The 21,556-nt window shown below is 44.1% G+C and overlaps 2 protein-coding genes across 5 annotated transcripts in view; one reads left to right on the top strand and one right to left on the bottom strand.

The window, feature by feature from the left end:
* LOC122564486 (FYVE and coiled-coil domain-containing protein 1) overlaps positions 1-21,556 on the top strand; it is a 186,524-nt gene that overhangs the window by 110,574 nt on the left and 54,394 nt on the right. The window lies entirely within an intron of this gene.
* LOC122564488 (C-C chemokine receptor type 7-like) lies at positions 6,144-7,718 on the bottom strand. The gene is made up of 2 exons (XM_043719442.2): positions 7,612-7,718; positions 6,144-7,270 (listed from the first exon to the last, which is right to left on the bottom strand). Exon 2 carries the CDS (start codon positions 7,235-7,237, stop codon positions 6,191-6,193), a length of 1,047 nt encoding a protein of 348 aa, XP_043575377.1. The 5' UTR covers positions 7,238-7,270; positions 7,612-7,718; the 3' UTR covers positions 6,144-6,190.

The raw sequence follows: 21,556 nt of genomic DNA, 5'->3' as shown, positions 1-21,556 counted from the left end.
AGTAACAAGCAGTGTCAACTCAGTCAACCGTGCAAGGTCTTTCTGAAATATCTCTGGCAACTGATGGCCCAAATTCTTAAATCGCCTTTGGCCACAATGGAGGTGCCAGTGGACAGGGAGACAGCTAATATGTTTATGCTTTACAAGAAAGGTGATAGAGATAGTCTCCTGGTTTATCGACCAATCAGTGGTAGGGGAAATGTTGGAAAAAGTAGTGAAGGAGAAAATTAATCTCCATTTAGAGAGACAAGGTTTATTCAGGGACGGTTAGCATGGCTTTGTCAGAGGGAGGTCATGCCTAACAAATCTGGTAGAATTTTTCAAGGAGGGGACAGTGTTTGGATGAGGGCAAGGCAGTTGATGTAGTTTATATCAATTTCAGCAAAGTGTCACATAGGAAACTGATAAAGAAGGTAAAAGCTCATGGGATTCTGAGTAATCCCATGATTACTCAGAAGTTGGAAGTTGGAACCAAAATTGGCTTACTGACAGGAGAGAGACAAAAGGTGACAGAAAGCTGTTTGTGTGATGGGAGCTTGCGTGCAGTGATGTACCACAGGGATCAGCGCTGGATCCTGTATTATTTGGATTATATATATATAAATGATGTAGATGAGAATGTTGGTGGGGGAACGGAGCACTTTGAAATGATGTTTGCAGATGACTAAAAAAGTTGCAGATGATAGGATGGATGGTTGACAGTGAGGAGGAAGGTATTAAGTTACAGAATGACATAAATGGATTGGTCAAATGGGCAGGTCAATGGCAGATGGAATTTAACCCTGATAAGTGTGAGATTGTGCATTTTGAAAAACGAAACCAGACTAGGGAGAACTGGCAGGACACTAGGAAGCTCAGGTGAACAGAGGGATCTTAGGATACTTCTCTACTGATCCCCAAAGGCAGCAAGGCAGGTTAGTAGGATAGTTAAGAGTCATACAGGCCTCTTCTCTTAATCAGTCATGACATTAATTGTAAGAGAAGGAAGATGATGTTGGAACTGTACAGAACTTTAATTAGGTCATATCTGGAGTAATGTGTGCAGTCTGGCCACCACACTATAGGAAGGATGTGATTGCACTTGAGGGGGCTTAAAAGAGATTAACCAGGATGTTGCCTGGGATGGAGCAGCTATGAAGAGAGGTTGGATCAGCTTAGGTTATTTTATCTAGTGTAGAGAAGGTTGGGGGGGCGGGAGGGGAGCCTGATAGAGATATATAAGGATCTTGGACAGGGTGAATAGAAGGCAGCTGTTCCCTTTAGTTGAAAGGTCAGTAACAATTGGGCTCAATTTTTTAAATCGATTTTTTTATTGAAAGAAATTATAAAAATGATAACAATAAACCAACAACAACATTACTATGCATACAGTATAAAAAAAACAAAACAACAGCACAAACAAACACAACTATACTCGTGCAAAAAATGCAAATCAGTAAAGGTAATTAATAAATAGATAAGTAAATAAAACAGCTCAGCACAACAAAACATTAACAACTCCGAGAGCATATAGTAATACACAGGAGTTTATTTGAAATTCTTCCTTCGAGGAGATCATGATCACTAAATCGAATTGTCATGGCTATGCAAAAGCCCAAGTTAAGATGGCAGAAAAATCTCCATCCACATAGTCCAAAAAGGGCTGCCACATCCAATAAAAAATTTTGGTTTTCCAGTGTACCGTATTCGTAAAAAAGTCCGAAGGAATATGTTCGATGATTAGCCTATGCCAATTCAACAAACCCAGGACTTTGTCTATGCCAATTCAACAGACCCGGGGACTTTCAGAGACCCAACATGTTAGAATATTTTTCCTTGCACAAAAAGTGAAAATATTTTTTAAAAAATTTTCCATGAGCGTGGGCACAGATGTAAAATGAAATGCAGGAGCTTTAAAGAGGATTCAAGAAAAATCTTTTCACCCAGAGAGTGCTGGGGATCTGGAATGCATTGACTGGGAAAATATTGAGGAGAAAGTGAGGTCTGCAGATGCTGGAGATCAAAGTTGAAACTTTATTGCTGGAACAGCACAGCAGGTCAGGCAGCATCCAGGGAACAGGAGATTCGACGTTTCGGGCACAGGCCCTTCTTCAGGAATGAGCAGAGAGTGTTCAGCAGGAGAAGATAAAAGGTAGGGAGGAGGGACTTGGAGGAGGGGCGTTGGAAATGTGATAGGTGGAAAGAGGTCAAGGTGAGGGTGATAGGTCGGAGTAGGATGGAGGCGGAGAGGTCAAGAAGAAGACTGCAGGTCAGGAAGGCGGTGCCGGGCTGGAGGGATTCGGCTGAGACAAGGTGGGGGGAGGGGGGATGAAGAAACTGGTGAAGTCCAAGTTCATCCCCTGTGGTTGGAGGGTTCCCAGTCGGAAGATAAGACGCTCCTCCTCCGACCGTCGCGTTGTTGTGGTTTGGCGGTGGATGAGTCCAATGACCTGCATATCCTCAGTGGAGTGGGAGGGGGAGTTGAAATGCTGTGCTACAGGGTGGTTGGGTTGGTTCGTCCGGGTGGCCCAGAGGTGCTCTCTGAATCGCTCCGCAAGTAGGCGGCCTGTCTCCCCAATATAGAGGAGGCCACACCGGCTGCAGCGAATGCAGTAGATGATGTGGGTGGAGGTGCAGGTGAATCTGTGGCGGATATGGAAGTTTCCTTTGGGGCCTTGGAGAGAAGTGAGGGGGGAGGTGTGGGCGCAAGTGTTGCACCTCCTGCGGTTGCAAGGGAAGGTGCCGGGAGTGGAGGTTGGGTCAGGGGGGGTGTGGAACTGACAAGGGAGTCGCGGAGGGAGTGGTCTCTACGGAAAGCTGATAGGGGAGGGGAGGGAAATATATCCTTGGTGCTGGGGTCTGTTTGGAGGTGGCGGAAGTGACGGCGGATGATGCACTGTACATGGAGATTGGTGGGGTGGTAGGTGAGGACCAGTGGGGTTCTGTCCTGGTGGCGGTTGGAGGGGCGGGGCTCAAGGGCGGAGGAGCGGGAAGTGGAGGAGATGCGGTGGAGGACACCGTCGACCACGTCGGGGGGGGGGAAATTGCGGTCCTTGAAGAAGGAGGCCATCTGTGTTGTACGTATTTTGAACTGGTCCTCCTGGGAGCAGATGCGGCGGAGACGAAGGAATTGGGAGAATGAGATGGCGTTTTTACAGGGGGCAGGATGGGAGGAGGTGTAGTCCAGGTAGCTGTGGGAGTCGGTTGGTTTGTAGTAGATGCCCTCCACCGCATCTCCTCCACTTCCCGCTCCTCCGCCCTTGAGCCCCGCCCCTCCAACCGCCACCAGGACAGAACCCCACTGGTCCTCACCTACCACCCCACCAATCTCCATGTACAGCGCATCATCCGCCGTCACTTCCGCCACCTCCAAACAGACCCCAGCACCAAGGATATATTTCCCTCCCCTCCCCTATCAGCGTTCCGTAGAGACCACTCCCTCCGCGACTCCCTTGTCAGTTCCACACCCCCCACTGACCCAACCTCCACTCCCGGCACCTTCCCTTGCAACCGCAGGAGGTGCAACACTTGCGCCCACACCTCCCCACTCACTTCTCTCCAAGGCCCGTGACATCTACTACAAACCAACCGACTCCCACAGCTACCTGGACTACACCTCCTCCCATCATGCCCCCTGTAAAAACGCCATCCCATTCTCCCAATTCCTTCGTCTCCGCCGCATCTGCTCCCAGGAGGACCAGTTCAAAATACGTACAACACAGATGGCCTCCTTCTTCAAGGACCGCAATTTCCCCCCCGACGTGGTCGACGGTGCCCTCCACCGCATCTCCTCCACTTCCCGCTCCTCCGCCCTTGAGCCCCGCCCCTCCAACCGCCACCAGGACAGAACCCCACTGGTCCTCACCTACCACCCCACCAATCTCCATGTACAGCGCATCATCCGCCGTCACTTCCGCCACCTCCAAACAGACCCCAGCACCAAGGATATATTTCCCTCCCCTCCCCTATCAGCATTCCGTAGAGACCACTCCCTCCGCGACTCCCTTGTCAGATCCACACCCACCACCGACCCAACCTCCACTCCCGGCACCTTCCCTTGCAACCGCAGGAGGTGCAACACTTGCGCCCACACCTCCCCCCTCACTTCTCTCCAAGGCCCCAAAGGAAACTTCCATATCCGCCACAGATTCACCTGCACCTCCACCCACATCATCTACTGCATTCGCTGCAGCCGGTGTGGCCTCCTCTATATTGGGGAGACAGGCCGCCTACTTGCGGAGCGATTCAGAGAGCACCTCTGGGCCACCCGGACGAACCAACCCAACCACCCTGTAGCACAGCATTTCAACTCCCCCTCCCACTCCACTGAGGATATGCAGGTCATTGGACTCATCCACCGCCAAACCACAACAACGCGACGGTCGGAGGAGGAGCGTCTTATCTTCCGACTGGGAACCCTCCAACCACAGGGGATGAACTTGGACTTCACCAGTTTCTTCATCCCCCCTCCCCCCACCTTGTCTCAGCCGAATCCCTCCAGCCCGGCACCGCCTTCCTGACCTGCAGTCTTCTTCTTGACCTCTCCGCCTCCATCCTACTCCGACCTATCACCCTCACCTTGACCTCTTTCCACCTATCACATTTCCAACGCCCCTCCTCCAAGTCCCTCCTCCCTACCTTTTATCTTCTCCTGCTGAACACTCTCTGCTCATTCCTGAAGAAGGGCCTGTGCCCGAAACGTCGAATCTCCTGTTCCCTGGATGCTGCCTGACCTGCTGTGCTGTTCCAGCAATAAAGTTTCAACTGGGAAAATATTGAGTCAGGAAATCTTACAACTTTTAGAAAGTACCTGGATGAACACTTAAAGTGTCACAGTATTCAAGGCTGTCGCCCTAGTGTGGGTAAGTGGGACTACTCATCGTCAGAGAATCCTAAGAGTGTGGAAACAGGCCATTTGGCCCAATGAGTCCACACCAACCCTCCGACGAGTATCCCACTCCAACCCATCCTGTCCCTCCATTTCCCATGGCTAATCTGCCTAGCCTAGCTTGTACGTTCCTGGACACTGGGCAATTTAGCATGGCCAATCCAGCTAACCTGCACATGTTTGGACTGTGGAGGAAATCCACACAGACAGTCTTCCCAGGGTGGAATCCAATCTGGGTCTCTGGCGCTGTGAGGCAGCAGTGCTAACTACTGTGCCACCCTAGGTGGGTAGTAGTTAATTTTTGGCAGTACAGACTTGATGGGCTGAAAAGTCTCTTCTGCACTGTTTCTATGAGTCACAGTTGACAAGGACATTCAACACCATATCAACTGTGCCATGTCAGCCTCCAACAAACTACAGCAGTGAGAGTTTGACAACAAGTCAACAAAAATATGAAGTAGTTGTCATGACCACAGATGTGCTTCAGGAAGACAACAAAAATTAAATATCAGAACTGATTTACAACAAAAAGTGTGATAATTGAAATGCTTTTTCTTGCATTAATTGCCCTAGTTATAACCGTAACCTTGCTCCTCAGGATGACTGTGAGGTCACTGCAAATCTTATGGAACTTGAGAAGTTCCAAACGGCTCCCTGCTGAAGTATTAGCATGGAAACACCAACAACCATAACACTAGATGGAATTTTATCAATCACCAGAACTCATGATTGACTTTTCAATGAAATACAGAAGTACTGTATTTTGCAATTATTCACTACCAAAGCAGGTGCCATTATACAGTATAACTGGTGCCTATCTTTCTGGGCTAAATTCTAAATTGTAGGACTGTGTTCATTTCTCTTCCCATTGTGACTTGGCTGAATTAAGTACTGCTTACACCACAGCAACAACTTATTTGAACTGTCATAGAATCCATACAGTGTGGAAACAAGCCCTTTGGCCCAACGAGTCCACACTAACCCTTTGAAGGCTAACCCACCATATCCATTCCTCTACCCTATTAGGAATAGGGTGCTGCTGACCTACATATCCCTGAACACTATGGGCAATTTAGTATGACCAGTTCACCTAACCTGCACATCTTTAGGACTGTGCAAAAAAACCCATGCAGACACTGGGTGAATGTGCAAACTCCATACAGACAGTTGGCTGAGGCTGGGATCAAACCCAGGTCCCTGGCGTAAGATAGTAAGACATATAAGCATGTGCAGTTGTAAATCACAAAAATTCAGAATAAATCAGTAAAACCAACCATTTGTGCTGCTTCTTTTATTTACAATTCTAGATCCATATAATATCTTTTATAAGGGATACATTGTTGTTGTTTCAGATACAACCGATACAGGTTGTGATGTCTCACACTCAGTTTTCAGAAGCCCAGCCAATTGTTTTTGACTGATGCAGCCAATATCTTTTAAAATCTTCAGAAAACTATTTCTAAACTTCACTCCAAGAAATCCATAAAGAATAGGATTGAGACAACAGTGTACATATGCAATGCTCTCTGTTACAATAATTGCGTAGTATAAATTGTCATTATCTTCACAACTAGTTTTTTGCCCATTGAACGGTAGAATATGTATCAACAAGACAATGTTGAATGGCAGCTCACAAATCACAAATGCAACTACAACTGTAATGATAATCTTTAATGATTTGTGCTTCTGAAACCTGTTAGCTTGGATTAGGGTTTTTGCAATGACTGAATAGCAAATGGTCATGGCCAGAAAAGGTATCAGAAATCCCACTACCATCTGTGTTACTTTCACTCCCACTTTGATCAGATTAGAAGAATCCACCATCTTACAGACAGATTTATTCGGTTCATCACTTTGAACTTGACTTAATATGAATTCTGGAAGAGCCAGAATCATTGCGAGCACCCAAATGCCCATACAGACTAACTTACTGTGAAGTATGTTCTTTCCAATATTAAGCATTTTTGTTGCTTGAACAATAGCTTTGTACCTGTTGATGCTCACACAGGTGAGTATTAGCATACAGCTGTAAAGATTGACAGTGTATGCACCATTCACAAGTTTGCACATATAAGTTCCAAAAATCCATTCAGAGTATGCATCAACCGCCCAGAATGGCAGGGTGCAGAGAAAGAGCAAGTCAGCAATCGCCAGATTCATCATGTAGACATCTGTCACGGTCTTCAGCTTCTCATAGTAAACGTATATCACAACAACCAAAGCATTCCCCAGGAGCCCTGACACAAATAAAATGGAATAAAAGCAGGGTATAAAAACATTCCTGAAATCTGCAACTTTGGCACTCCCACAGAATGTAGACGTTGCATAGGAGAATGTGGTATTTTCATCATAATATTCATATTCTGTCATCGTTAGAAACCAGGAATCAGTCACAGGTCACACCTGAAATGAAGCACAGGATTTTGTCAAATATTGGGTTGTATTCTTATCTGGTTCTTCCAATGGACTTACACAATTATACCATTAACCAAAATAAAGTTATGATTTGTTCAAATAATCTGATTAATAAATACTCATCCTAGTAATTTTCTTTTCCAAATGTTTTTAAGTGGCATGACCTGCCAAATTTATTTCTTACTATTCGCTATAGGCACTTAGTCCTTGTTTTGTTGCATAATCATTGCAAATTATAGAAAAGAAAATATATTTGAGCATTTGAAAAGTAAATATTTTTAAAGCATACTTTTTAAGATTCAACATTGAAAGCATCACTGAAAACTTACCTCAATTCAGGGAAATGTTGCAACTCTTGTATTAGCAGATAAGCCTGCCAGTCATTGGGTTTGAGAACACCTCAAGCTGCATGTTACAGGTGATTTGAAAGAGAACCCAGAACTGTTTATGTTTTATGTGTTGACATTTAGGGAAATAACGCATGCTTTAATTATAGAACAAGACTTCCTGTCACTCACTTTGCAAGTGGATGTTTATCATACTTGCAATACACTTGTTTCTATGACATAAATTCAATTGGTAAAGTGATGACACACAAAAAAAAAAGTCAGGCCACCAATAAAGGAATTCATCCCACTCATCTGTTGATTGCACACAGACCTGTAGATTTCTCAAGTATTAGACAATTCTTTTGCGTATAAGAGGAAAAAGGGTGTTCCTACAATCTTTTCCGTCAATGCATTCCTGATAATTGCAACTTGCTGCATAAGAAAGAGCGCCCCTCACCTGCTGTCTTGACAAACACCTTTGATCTATATCTTTTGCAATTACTGCTCCTTCTGCTACTGAAACTTGAGGCCACAAAATTTAGTCAGGCCTGAAAATGGGAGCACTGATTGTGATACTCAATTAACCCAGACCCACAACTTCATATCAAAGCAGAATACTGTAGATGCTGGAAGGCTGAAATAAGCACACAGAGTGTTAGAGAAACTCAGCAGATCTGGCGGTGTCTGTGGAGAGAGAAACAGAGTTCATGTTTTAAGGCCATATGACTTCTTCCAAACTGAAAGAAGTTGGAAAATCATTTTAACAGAGGCAGAGGAGGGGAACAGATGCTGGAACCTAGTGAAAAAGATAAAGGGATTGCTAACTGGGGTGGAAGAGAAATAGAGATATGAAATGGAAATTGCTGGAAAATCTCAGCAGGTGTGGCAGCATCTGTGGAGAGAAATCAAAATTAATGTTTTGGGTGGAGTGACTCTCCCTCATGTTGCCAGACCTGTGAGCATTTCCAGCATGTTTTTTATTTTTTCTTTGATTTACAATATCCATGGTTCTTTTGGTTTTAATAGAGATATAAAATAATTAATTTAAGCGGTGCAATAGTGAAAATGGGTCCTTTTGGCTGACAGCAAAGTAAACAGGACATAAACCAGACAAAGCTGTGGGCGTGAAAGTCGAGGGGAGAAGAATGCAAGAGATGTCTCTTGATTAAACTTAAAAGTATAAGCCATAAGTATGAAGTTAGCCTGGAGCAGTGTTTTGTAAAAGAATAAGACAGTTCTATTTTCTGGGTCTGTAGATTGAAAGAAGCAAAAATGGCCTTTAGTAGCGTGATATGCTCTTCTTGTCGGATGTGGGAGTTTAAGGAGAGTTTACGTGTTACTGAGAATTATATCTGCAATAAATGCCATTGGTTACAAATCCTATCAGATCGAATGGATGGCAGTCAGAGGCAATCGAGAGACAGTCAGAGGCAATGAGGAATTTACAAGAGCAAAGGGGTGTGGTGGATGGCAGTTATAGGAAGGGAGAAAAGTCGCAGATATAGTCGGATAGATGGATTAACTCCAGGAAAGGTAAGAGAGGTAGACAGGTAGTGCAGGAGTCTTCTGTGGCTCTGCCTCTTTCAAACAAGTATGCTATTTTGGAAAATCTAGGGGGTACTGGCTTCTCAGGGGAATGTAGCATGAACAGCCAGGTTTCTGGTTTCGAGACAGGCTGTAATGCAATGAGGAGTATGTCAGGTTCCAAGAGATCAATTGTATTAGGGGACTGTCTAGCCCAAGGCACAGATAGACATTTCTGTGGCCAGCAGCGAAAAATCAGAATGGTGTGTTGCCTCCTTGGTGCCATGATCAAGGTTGTCTCAGAGAGGGTGCAGAATGTTCTCAAAGGTGAGAGGGACCAGCAGGAGGTCATTGTACACATTAGAACCAATGACATAGGAAGGGAAAAGGATGAGATTCTGAAGGGAGAATATAGAAAGTTAGGCAGGAATTTAAAAAGGATGTCCTCGAGAGTAGTAATACCTGGATTATTTCCAGTGCTGCAAGCTAGTGAGGATAGAAATAGGAGGATAGAGCAGATGAATGCATGGCTGAGGAGCTGGTGTATGGGAGAAGGATTCACATTTTTGGATCAATGGAATCTCTTCTGGGGTAGAAGTGACCTGTACAAGAAGGACGGATTGCACCTAAATTGGAAAGGGATTAATATACTGGCGGCGAGATTTGCTAGAGCTGTTCGGGAGGGTTTAAACTAGTAAGGTAGGGGGGGTGGTATCCCAGGGAGATAGTGAGGTAAGAAATGAATCTTAGACTGGTACAGTTGAGAATGGAAACAAGTCAAACAGTCAGGGCAGGCAGGGACAAAGCAGAGAACGAGGTAGAACTGATAAATTAAACTATTTATTTCAATGCAAGAGGCCTAACAGGGAAGGCAGATGAACTCAGGGCATGATTAGGAACATGGGATGGGATATCATAGCAATTACAGAACGTGGCTCAGGGATGGACGGGACTGGCAGCTTAATGTTCCAGGATACAAATGCTACAGGAAGGATAGAAAGGGAGGCAAAAGAGGAGGGGGAGTGGCATTTTTGATAAGGGATAGCATTATAGCTGTACTGAGGGAGGATATTCCCGGAAATACATCCAGGGAAGTTATTTGGATGGAACTGAGAAATAAGAAAGGGATGATCATCTTATAGGAATTGCATTATAGGCCCCCTAATAGTCAGAGGGAAATTGAGAAACAAATTTGCAAGGAGATCTGTTACCTGTAAAAATAATAGGGTAGTTATGGTAGGCGATTTTAACTTTCTAAATATAAACTGGGTCTGCCACAGTGTTAAGGGTATAGATGGAGAGGAATTTGTTAAGTGTATACAAGAAAATTTTCTGATTCAGTATGTGGATGTCGCTACGAGAGAAGGTGCAAAACTTGACCTGCTCTTGGGAAATAAGGCAGGGCAGGTGACTGAGTTGTCAGTGGGGGAGTACTTTGGGGCCAGCGACCATAATTCTAATAGTTTTAAAATAATGATGGAAAAGATAGATCAGATCTAAAAGTTGAAGTTCTAAATTGGAGAAAGGCTGATTTGATTGTATTAGGCAATAACTTTCAAAAGCTGACTGGGGGCAGATGTTCGCAGGTAAAGGGATGGCTGGAAAATGGGAAGAAATGAGATAACAAGAGTCTAGCGACAGTATATTCCTATTAGGATGAAAGGAAAGGCTGGTAGGTGTAGGGAATGCTGGATGACTAAAGAAATTGAGGGTTTGGTTAAGAAAAAGAAAGAAGCATACGTCAGGTATAGACAAAATAGATTAGTGAATCCTTAAAAGAGTATAAAGGCAGTAGGAGTGTGATTAAGAGGGAAATCAGGAGGGCAAAAAGAGGACATGAAATAGCTTTGGCAAATTGAGTTAAGGAGAATCCAAAGGGGTTTTACAAATACACTAAGGTCAAAACGGTAACTAGGAAGAGAATAGGGCTCCTCAGGAAGGCAGCCTTTGTGTGGAGCCGCAGGAGATGGGGGAGGTACTAGACCAGTATTTTGCATCAGTGTTTACTGTGGAAAAGGACATGGAAGTTATAAAATGTGGGGAAATAGATGGTGACATCTAGAAAAAATGTCCATATTACAGAGGAGGAAGCGCTGGATGTCTTGAAAAGCATAAAAGTAGACAAATCCCCAGGACCTGATTAGGTGTACCCTAGAACTCTGCAGGAAACTAGGGAAGTGATTGTTGGGCCCCTTGCTGAGATATTTGTGAGGTGCTGAAAGACTGGAGGTTGGCTAACGTGGTGCCACTATTTTAAGAAAGGTAAGTAAGGACAAGCCACGAAGCAATAGACCAGTGAGCCTGACGTCGGTGGTGGGCAAGTTATTGGAGAGAACCCTGAGGGACTGGATGTACAAGTATTTGGAAAGGGAAGGACTGATTAGGGAGAGTCAATATGGCTTTATGCGTGGGAAATCATGTCTCACAAACTTGATTGAGTTTTTTGAAGAAGTAACAAAGAGGATTGATGAGGGTCAGAGCAGTGGACGTGATCTGTATGGACTTCAGTAAGGCATTCGACAAGGTTCCCCATGGGATACTGATTAGCAAGGTTAGATCTCATGGAATACAGGGAGAACTAGCCATTTGGATACAGAACTGGCTCAAAGACAGAGGGTGGTGTTGGAGGGTTGTTTTTCAGACTGCAAGACTGTGACCAGTGGAGTGCCACAAGGATCGGTGCTGGGTCCACTACTTTTCATCATTAATATAAATGATTTGGATGTGAGCATAAGAGGTATTGTTATTAAGTTTGCAGATGACACTAAAATTGGACAGTGAAGAAGGTTACCTCAGATTACAAGGGGATCTTGATCAGATGGGCCATTGGGCTGAGAAGTAGCAGATGGAGTTTAACTTAGATAAATGCAAGGTGCTGCGTTTTGGGAAAGCAAATCTTAGCATGACTTATACACTTAATGGTAAGGTCCTGGGGAGTTGGAGGATTTGAGCTATAGGGAGAGGTTGAATATGCTGGAGCTGTTTTACCAGCAGTGTCGGAGGCTAAGGGGTGACCTTATAGAGGTTTATAAAATCATGAGGAGCGTGGAGAGGATAAATAGACAAAGTCTCTTCCCTGGGGCGGTGGAGTCCAAAACTAGAGGGCATAAGTTTAGGGTGCGAGGGCAAAGATATAAGAGACCTAAGGGGCAAGTTGTTCATGCAGAGGGTGGTATGTGTATGGAATGAGCTGCCAGAGGAAGTGGTGGAGGCTTGTACAATTGCAACATTTAAAAGGCATTTGGATGGGTATATGAATAGGAAGGGTTTGGAGGGATATGGGTTGGGTGCTGGCAAGTGGGACTAAATTTGTGTTGGGAAATCTGGTAGGCATGAACGAGTTGAACTAAAGGGTCTGCTTCTGTGCTATACATCTCTATGACGTTATAAATGAAGGACAAACATCATAAACGTCAGGTTCTAAAGCAGTGGAATTTAATATTGAGTTCTGGAGGCTGTAAGGTACCTAAGTAGAAAATGAGGTATTTTCTGAAGAAAAGTCACAGTGTTAGCTTTGCTTTCTCTTCACAGTCAGACCTGCTGAGTTTTTCCATCTATGTTTCAGATCTCCAGCATCTGTAGTACTTCCTTTCATTATGGAGATCCTTCAATTCAGAAAAAGGGTCACTGGACTCAAAAGGTTAACTCTGCTTTTCCTAGCTCCATCCAGCCCAGTTTCTTGTTTTACAGTGGTGGGACAGAGAGTAATATCAAAAACCTCAGGAGGCAGGCTGTCAATTCAAATATTGTGAGGCTGCAAGGGGTGCCACATTTAACCTGTTTTACGATTATTAACCTTAAATAGTCACGTTCAGCAAATTTGGCACAGCTCCCCAAACCCAACGCAAGAATGACTATGTTAACTGCTTTTAGGCCATGGTGGGATTTGAACCCATGGCCCAGAACAATAATGCGGGGTTTTGGATAACTAGCCCAATGACACCACTGCCTTCACCACCACCTAATCAGAGGCATCAGAAGATATAAAATTTAAAATTCAAGAGGTAATAATGAGCCCTTACGAATCTTTAATAAAAGCTCAGTTAGAGCAAACGTGTGCAGTTTTGGGTTCTGTGCTGTAGGGAACACATTGAGGGTGCAAAACACATTCAGTGATGTCAGACCTGATATGATAAAAGGGAAAGCAAGCCTCATAAAATTTGGAAGGGTAGTGGTTTCCAAATGGCAACAAAATTGTGGTATAATCTTTCATAATTTAAGCTTGTGGAACAGTGGTGAGAATACCTTGCAGAGGCAGTGACCTCAACTTCCAGGCACCATCTCCTTCTGGCTGGGAAGCATTGACCTGATTTAATGTTTGTGAGGCTATTAATTAGCTCAGAACAAGACTTCAACCCCACCCGTGAAGTAGTCCTGCTTACGAGAGCTGACAATAAATCAAAAAGCTGGCTACTGAAGAAGGGTTACACCCAAAACATTGACTTCTCCATCTCCTGATGCTGCCTGACTTGCTGTGTTCTTCTAGCCTCCTGCTTGTCTATCTTGGATTCCAACATCTGCAGTTTTTTTGTCTCAACTCTCTTATCACAGCAACATCACCAGGGCCAGGCCCCAGTCTGAACTGGGAACCAAATTATATCCAGTGTTTCATAGGGAAACACTGGAAAGTGAATCTACAGAGATGTGCTGTACTGAGAGATCGCTTCCATTATGTCTGACAGGAGGGATCTCTCTCAGCTTGCAAGATACCATGCAAAATACCAGCAACAACTGGAAGAGACCCTTAAGTGGACATTAGTAGGCCACTTTAGAAGCGCAATTAGCCCAAGGATAGGTTGCCTGCCCATTGTACCCTGCATCCTTAGTAAAACACCAGCAGAAGCAGGTAAGCAAATGTACAATGTCCACCCATTGTTATGACCAGTGCACAGCCATGCAAGAGGAAAAGGAGTGATAAAATTCAGGTCAATGGGACATTGTAAATACAATCTGCTTCCAGTAGTTGTTGGATCAAGGATTATGGTTTCAATGTTAAATCTGAAGAGATTTTGCATTGACAACAAGATAAACTGATTGTACACACTTAAGACTGTGGAATTAATTTCCATGGTTGAGGCAGAAGCTATATTCTGAAGTCTGTTGCTTCCACATTGTGATTTAGAATGTTATAATGCCAACCTGTGGCCAAATGGAGAATTACATGCATTTGCTCAGAAAACAGTGGTCAGTGTTAGCACTGGTGCCTCACAGCGCCAGGGACCTAGGTTCAGTTCCACCCACTGTCTGTGTGGAGTTGGCACATTATCCCCATGTCTATGTAGGATTCCTCTGGGTGCTCCGGTTTCTTCCCACAATCCAAAGATGTGCAAGTTAGGTGGATTGGCTGTGCTAAATTGCCTGTGGTGTCCAGGGATATGCAGGCTAGGTGGGTTAGTCATGGGAAATGCATGGTTACAGGGTTAGGATAAGGCGCTGGGTCCGGGTGGAATTGTCTTTGGAGGGCCATTGTGGACTCGATGGGCCGTTTGGCCTGCTTCCACATTGTAGCGGTTCAATGATTCTATGATTTCATTCATGCAGGCATTGGTCAAACCTATATGTAAAATGAACGTTAACAGCTGAGGGATGTATCAGGCAAGGTGGCTAAATTTGCAGGTGACACAAAGGTAGGAATCTATGTCATGAAGATGATATAACAATGATGCAGACAGCTTTATAGGATAGGTTAGGTACATGGATTAAAATCCAGCAGATGGTATATTATGTGAGAAAGTATAAGGTTATTAACTTTCACAAAAAATAATTTAAAAACAGCATTACTTAAATGGAGAAGGACTGTGGAATTCAAGGGTGCAGAGGGATCCAGGTGTTTTGGTCCATGAATCATAGAGGTTAATGTGCAGGTACAGCATGTAATTAGAAATGCTAATGGTATGCTAGCCTTTATTCTGAATGAGTTGGACACAACAGTAAGGATAATATGCTTTAATACCGTCGGGCCTTGGCAAGACCACACCTCAAAGTACTGTGTGCAGCTTTGGTTTCCTGATTTAAGGAAGGATGTAAGTTGGTTGAAGACAGTTTCAAAGAGGTTTGCTAGATTGATACCTGGACTGAGCATGTTGCTTTACGACGAAATATTGGACCTGTTGTGGTTGTTTTTACTGGAGCTCAGAAGTAAAGGGATGCTTTGACCCTGAATGGTCTTGACAAGTTGTACTTGGAAAGAATGATTCTTGTGTGAGTCCAGAACCAAAATCCAGAATTGTTCTAAAATTAGGAATTGTCTTTTTAGAACAGAAATGAAGGGATTTTTTTTCTCTCTCAGAGGGTTGTGAGACTTTGCAATTCTCAGTCTCAGACGATGATGGGTCATTGAATACTTTTAAGACAAATATCGATAGATTATTCAATTAAAATCAAAAGACTGACAATGCTGAAAATTTGAAAATAAGTCCAAAATCTGTGCGGGTTTCCTCCGGGTGCTCCGGTTTCCTCCCACAGTCCAAAGATGTATAGATCAGGTGAATTGGCCATGCTAAATTGCCCGTAGTGCTAGATGTTTTAGTCAGAGGGAAATGGGTCTGGGTGGGTTACTCTTCAGAGGGTCGGTGTAGACTGGTTGGGCCAAAGGGCCTGTTTCCACACTGTAGGGAATCTAATCATGCTGGTGAATCACAGCAGCATCTGTGGAGAGAGAAACCAAGTCAACGTTTCGAGTCTGATGTGCCTCTTCTTTGGTTCATTTTCACGTTTGAAGAAGTCATGTCAGACTCAAAACATTAACTCTGTTTCTCTCTCCACTGATAGATTATTGTTTGGCAAGAGAATGGGAGAGCAGATGGGAATGTGGAATTCAGACCACAAACAAATCAGCCATAATCTTATTCAATGTGAGAGCAGGCTTGGAGGGCCAAATGGCCTATTTCTGCTGTTAGATTACATTCCCTACAGTATGGAAACAGGCCCTTCGGCCCAACAAATCCACACTGACCCTCCAAAGAGTAACCCACCCAGACCCCTACCCTACACCATGAACAATTTTAGCTTGACCAATTCACCTAACCCGCACATCTTTGGATTGTGGGAGGAAACCCACGCAGACACGGGGAAAATGTGCAAACTCCACACAGTCATCCGAGGCTGGAATCGAACCTGGCTCCCTGGTGCTGTGAGGCAGCAATACTAACCATTGAGTCACTGTGCTGCCCCTTGTTTCATGTATTCTTAATTTCCAACAAATCTCATTGCAGCCTTTGAACTGTACTGGCTAGCCTGCACTCATTAATGGTAGCTTTGAGGGCAATCAGGTAAGGCAGCAGCAGTAATGCCTCATTTCTATTTCAGATTGCTTCACTCCATATTTTGATTATAAATGGACACAATTATGACCATTCCAATGCTATCTGTGTCCAGAGGACAGGGATCCATCCATGAGAAGGGCACAGTGCTTAAATCACACAAGCCCACTGGAAACATTAGAAAAGAGGATGCACATACTCTTCTCTATTACATGTCCCACTAGAAATATAAGAGGTGAGGTGATGGAGGGATTTGTAACCAAGGATGAGAAGTGTAAAATGGATTGTCATTTAACAGGGATCCAATGTTGGGTCTAACAGTGGACAGGATGCCTTGTGGGCCCCCAACTATTTCTTCGCAGACTAAGCTGGTGGTTGACTTATGCGAGGAGTTGGGGCTGGTGGATATTTGGAGATGTCTTCACCCTACCGGCAGAGACTTCACCTTTTTTTCAAACCCACATAAATGTCACACGAGGATTGATCTCTTTCTGGCTCCCTCAGCCCTTCTGGATTCGATTATGGGTTGTAAAATTGGGAATATAGCTATCTCTGATCACATGGCGGTATATTTGGAGGTTAAGGCCAAGAGTGAAGGGCTAGGTTTGTGGCACTGGTGTTTGGACCCTTTTCTCCTTCAGGATTTCAAATTTGTGGAATACGTTTTGAAGGAGTTTCAGGAATTCTTGACAATCAACTCAGGCACAGCTAGTAGTCCATCTATGCTATGGGAGATTGCTAAGGCCTTTGCTAGGTGATTAGTTATTTCATATTCGGCTAGCCGGAAACGTCAGAAGGAGGAACAGCAGCATCTACTTGAGAGGCGGTTGAAAGCTGCCGAGGCGGCACATTTTGCATGGCCTTCGGTGAGTAAGCTACAGCAGATCAAGGCCCTCCAGGCTGCCTTGAATTCAATACTGTCGCAAAACACAAAGAAAGAACTTGCTTTTGCTAGACAAAGGCTGTTCGAATATGGGGATATGCCAGGGAAGTATTTAGCGTACCTGACACGGAAAAAACGTGCTCCCCAATCCATTACTGCAATCAGAGACAGTGCTGGGGTCCTTACACACGATGCTAAAAAGATTAATAATGCCTTTTGGAGCTTTTACTCGGAATTGTATCAGTCTGAAGGTTGCGAGGACCGGAGTGCTAAAATTGAAGCCTTTTTTTAAGAACCTGGACCTCGCAGGGGTAACCTTGGAACAGGCCTCTCTCCTTAATGCCCCCTTGACAGTTCAGGAAATACAGAAGGCAAGTAAGCAACTTCAGAGTGGGAAAGAGCCTGGTCCTGATGGTCTCCCGGGTGAGTTTTATAAGGAGTTTATAGGGATTCTGTCAGGGCCGATGTTGGAGATGTACAATCACTCCTATATACATGAACGCCTACCACCATCTTTAAGAGAAGCTAATATTTCCTTAATTCTTAAGAAGGGGAAGGTTCCTGAGGATTGTGCCTCATACAGGACCATCTCTCTATTAAATTCAGATTTCAAGATTCTGTCCAAGATCTTGGCACTGAGATTGTAAAAGGTGTTGCCCCATATTATTAAAGAGGAGACAGGCTTTATAAGGGGCCGTAGGTCCTCTAATAATATTAGAAGGTTGCTGAATATGGTCAAGGTTTGTCAGCAACAATCGATTCATGGGTTGGTGATTTCCTTCGATGCAGAGAAAGCATTTGACTGGGTGGAATGGCCATATCATTTTTAAGTCTTAGAACATTTTGGATTGGGTAGTGTCTTTGCTAGGTGGGTGGAGGTTTTATGTCACCACCCTCTGGCCGCGGTCATCACCAACGGGGTGAAGTCTGGGAATTTTAGGATTGGTAGAGGTAGTCGGCAAGGCAGCCCCCCTCTCACCGTTGTTGTTTACATTGGTGATAGAGCCGCTGGCAGAGGCCATTCGTCAGAACGTCCACATAACTGCTCCGGAAGTGGGATCGAGGGCACACAAGATTACACTGTATGCGGATGATTCCTTCTGTTTTCATCGAACCTGATGACATCCGTACCCCATTTGATACAATGTATCAATTCATTTGGGGCTATTTCAGGATATAAGATTAACTTTGCAAAATCGGAGGCTATGCCTTTGGGGAACCTTAAGGATGTGCCAGAATTTGAAGGTGGTCCTAAGTTCCCTTTTAAGTGGTCACGGGCAGGGTTCCAATACCTAGGCATTTTTATCAGCCCCAAGTTTGACCTGTTATTTCAGACTAACTTTGCTCACTTGCTCGACAATATTAGGCGAGATCTCCAGAGATAGGAGGCTCTTCCAATTTCATGGCTGGGCCAAATATCTCTCATTACGATGAATGTTCTTCCTCGTTTGTTTTATCCCATGTGTACGCACTCTATAATGTTTCCCAGGTCAACGCTGTGGAAGCCTGTGGGAAGCTTCCTTTGTCTGGCATCGTGGGTGGCCCCTCGTCAAACTTACTAAACTGCAGTTGCCTCAAGGAGGGGGAGGAGTTGATTTCTCAGACATCAAGAGGTATCAGTTGAGTTCCCTGCTGTCCTTTGTCTGCAATTGGCTAGGAAACAATCCAAACTCAATATGGCTGGATATTGAGGCCCCCCAAGCAAAGTGCCCTTTTACTAATCTGTTTTTCATGGATAAGATGAGGACAGTTATGGACCACTGCCAGAACCCCATTGTCATTAGTACAATCAAGACATGGAGGGTGATGTGCTGCTTATCCTAGACTTCACCACTTACACCTATAGTTGGCATGCCAGGGTTCTGACCAGGGATGATGGACTCAGGGTTCAAATTATGGGCAGCGAGAGGAGTTTCTGGTTTGGAAGACTTGTTTGAGGGGGAGGTTATGATGTCTTTTGAGCAACTGAGCCACAAATACGGGTTGCAGAGACCTTTTCCGTTTTTATTTCAGGTTAGGGATTTCATCCAGAAGAAGACTACGATTCTCACTAAGCCCTTTAATCCCGATACAGAGAGGTTGTTGCTACGTTCCACAAGCACCCTTTTGGTTAGTGCCCTCTATCGCCTGCTGGGTGGCAGGGCCTGGAAGAATATTAATCGGTTATATGAGGTCTGGGAGCAAGAGCTGGGAGTGGAGATCTCTTCTAAAATATGGAAGATCATATGGGAGAATGCTCGAAAGATCTCAATCTGTAATAGGATGTGCGCTACACAGTTAAAATTTCTGCACAGGGTTCATCTGGCATCAGACCATCTGGCAAATTTTAATAAGGGACATCTTCAGTGTGTCCCAAATATAAAATAAGTGTAGGTACTCTTACCCATTGCTTCTGGACATGCCACAGGCTCCGTGTTTACTAGAGCGCTGTGGCGGGAGAGATAGGGAGGGTATTGAGGACTGAAGTCAAAGTAGATCCGATATCTCTCCTCCTAGGTCTACCGAATTTACCATCTTTAGTCAGGCATGGGAAGAAACTATTTAATATTCTTGCATACTGTGCACGGAAGAATATTCTGATGAACTGGGTGTCTGAGAACCCACTGGGCTTGCTGGGATGGCAGATATTAATTATGGAGCACATTCCCTTGGACCTTTTTACAAACATCGTGCACCACACAACAGACCATTTTTATAAGACATGGCAGCCCTACTTGAGTTATTTGGATATAGATTTGTCAGTTATCTTAACTAGGGTGTTTGTTTAACCAGGATGGTTAGATTTGTCAAACCCTGGGCCCTGGAGGGGGTCTCCTGAGTTAATACGGGTATATATGCAATGCTCCCGTTCCTCTGTCAGGGAGCTTTGCGCCGAGAATAGCTGTTCTTTATTCTGTGTTTTTTGTTTTATTTTTGCTTTTCTTTCTTTTTTTTGATCTATTAGTTATTTACTTATTTATCGGTGTTGCTTTCCACAGTGTTATGATTTGTTTGTATTATAGAGTAGGTTAGTAGTTAGTAGACAGTAGTAATTTGTGTTTTGTTTTCTTTTTATTATACTGATATTTGTTATTGATTGTATTTTTTAATAATTTCATATGTTTGCAAAGTTAAAAAAATTTGCTAAAAATATATTTTCAAAAAAGAAAGATTCCACAGATAGTGAGGACTACAGATGCTGGAAAGTCAGTCGATAAAATGAGGAGTTGGAGAAATCACAGCAGGGCAAGCACATCAGAAGAGCAGGAGAATCAACGTTTCGGGCAGGACCCTTCAAGACTGGCTGATGAAGAGTCCTGCCTGAAACGTCAACTCTCCTGTGATGCTGCTTGCCCTGCTGTGCTTCCACATTTTATCGACTCCAATGTAAATCAGCAAACAAAGGGGATAATGGGTGAATGGGTTTGTTGTGCCTTAAGACACAGGGTGTAGATGGTTTAAGGTTTAGAACATGGGAGGCTATCCAGGGATACACTGGAATAGTCATGTCCAGAGGTAACAGGGAAGTGAATGCTGTCAGTCAATATTCCATGCATGGAAATAGGTAGTAAAACTGATGACGTAGGCACGTAGTCAGAGGTGAGCTCAGGGTCAAATGTGGCACCAGTGTTGAGAACTGCCTGTCTCAACCTCATACAGTGGCCAGAGAGAGTACTGGAGTTGATAGCTAGAGAACGGAATTTGTAGTGTGTTCCAAAGATGAAGGCTTCAGTTTTCTCAATATTTATTGCAGAAGTATATAAAAACTCTATAAAATCATGAGGGGCATAAATAAGGTAGATAGCCAACAGCTTTTCCCCATGGTAAAGAAGTCTAAAACTAGAGGGCATAGATTTAAGGTGGGAGGGGAGATATATAAAAGGATACAGAGGGATAGTTGTTTTTATACAGAAGGTGGTTAACATCTGGAACAGGCTACCAGGGGTAGTGGTGGTGATAAGTTCGATTTTGTCATTTAACAAACATTTAGACAGATACATGGATGGGATAGGTATGGAGAGATATGGACAAAATGCAGGCAAATGGGACTAGTTTAATTGTGAAAGTTGAGCGGCATGGACAAGTTGGGCTGAAGGGCCTGTTTCCATGCTGTAAATCTCTATGACTCTACGTCGTTACCCACACAATGCAGGATGTCTGAGAAGTTGTTTGACAAATTAGATACAGTGGAGAGACCTAGCCAGGGGCTCTGTGAGATGGTGGTGGTGGATATCATTACCCTACTAAGGGAAACAGGTGTTGTTGGATGATGTTGCACAGGGGCAGTGTGTAAAAG

Source organism: Chiloscyllium plagiosum, unplaced genomic scaffold (genome assembly GCF_037043375.1).
Source record: "Chiloscyllium plagiosum isolate Xiang-an unplaced genomic scaffold, Cpla_swu_hap1 HiC_scaffold_34, whole genome shotgun sequence".
Taxonomy (NCBI): Eukaryota; Metazoa; Chordata; class Chondrichthyes; order Orectolobiformes; family Hemiscylliidae; genus Chiloscyllium; species Chiloscyllium plagiosum.
The sequence above is the reverse complement of the archived record's forward strand: the minus strand, read 5'-3'. Positions and strand labels throughout refer to the sequence as shown.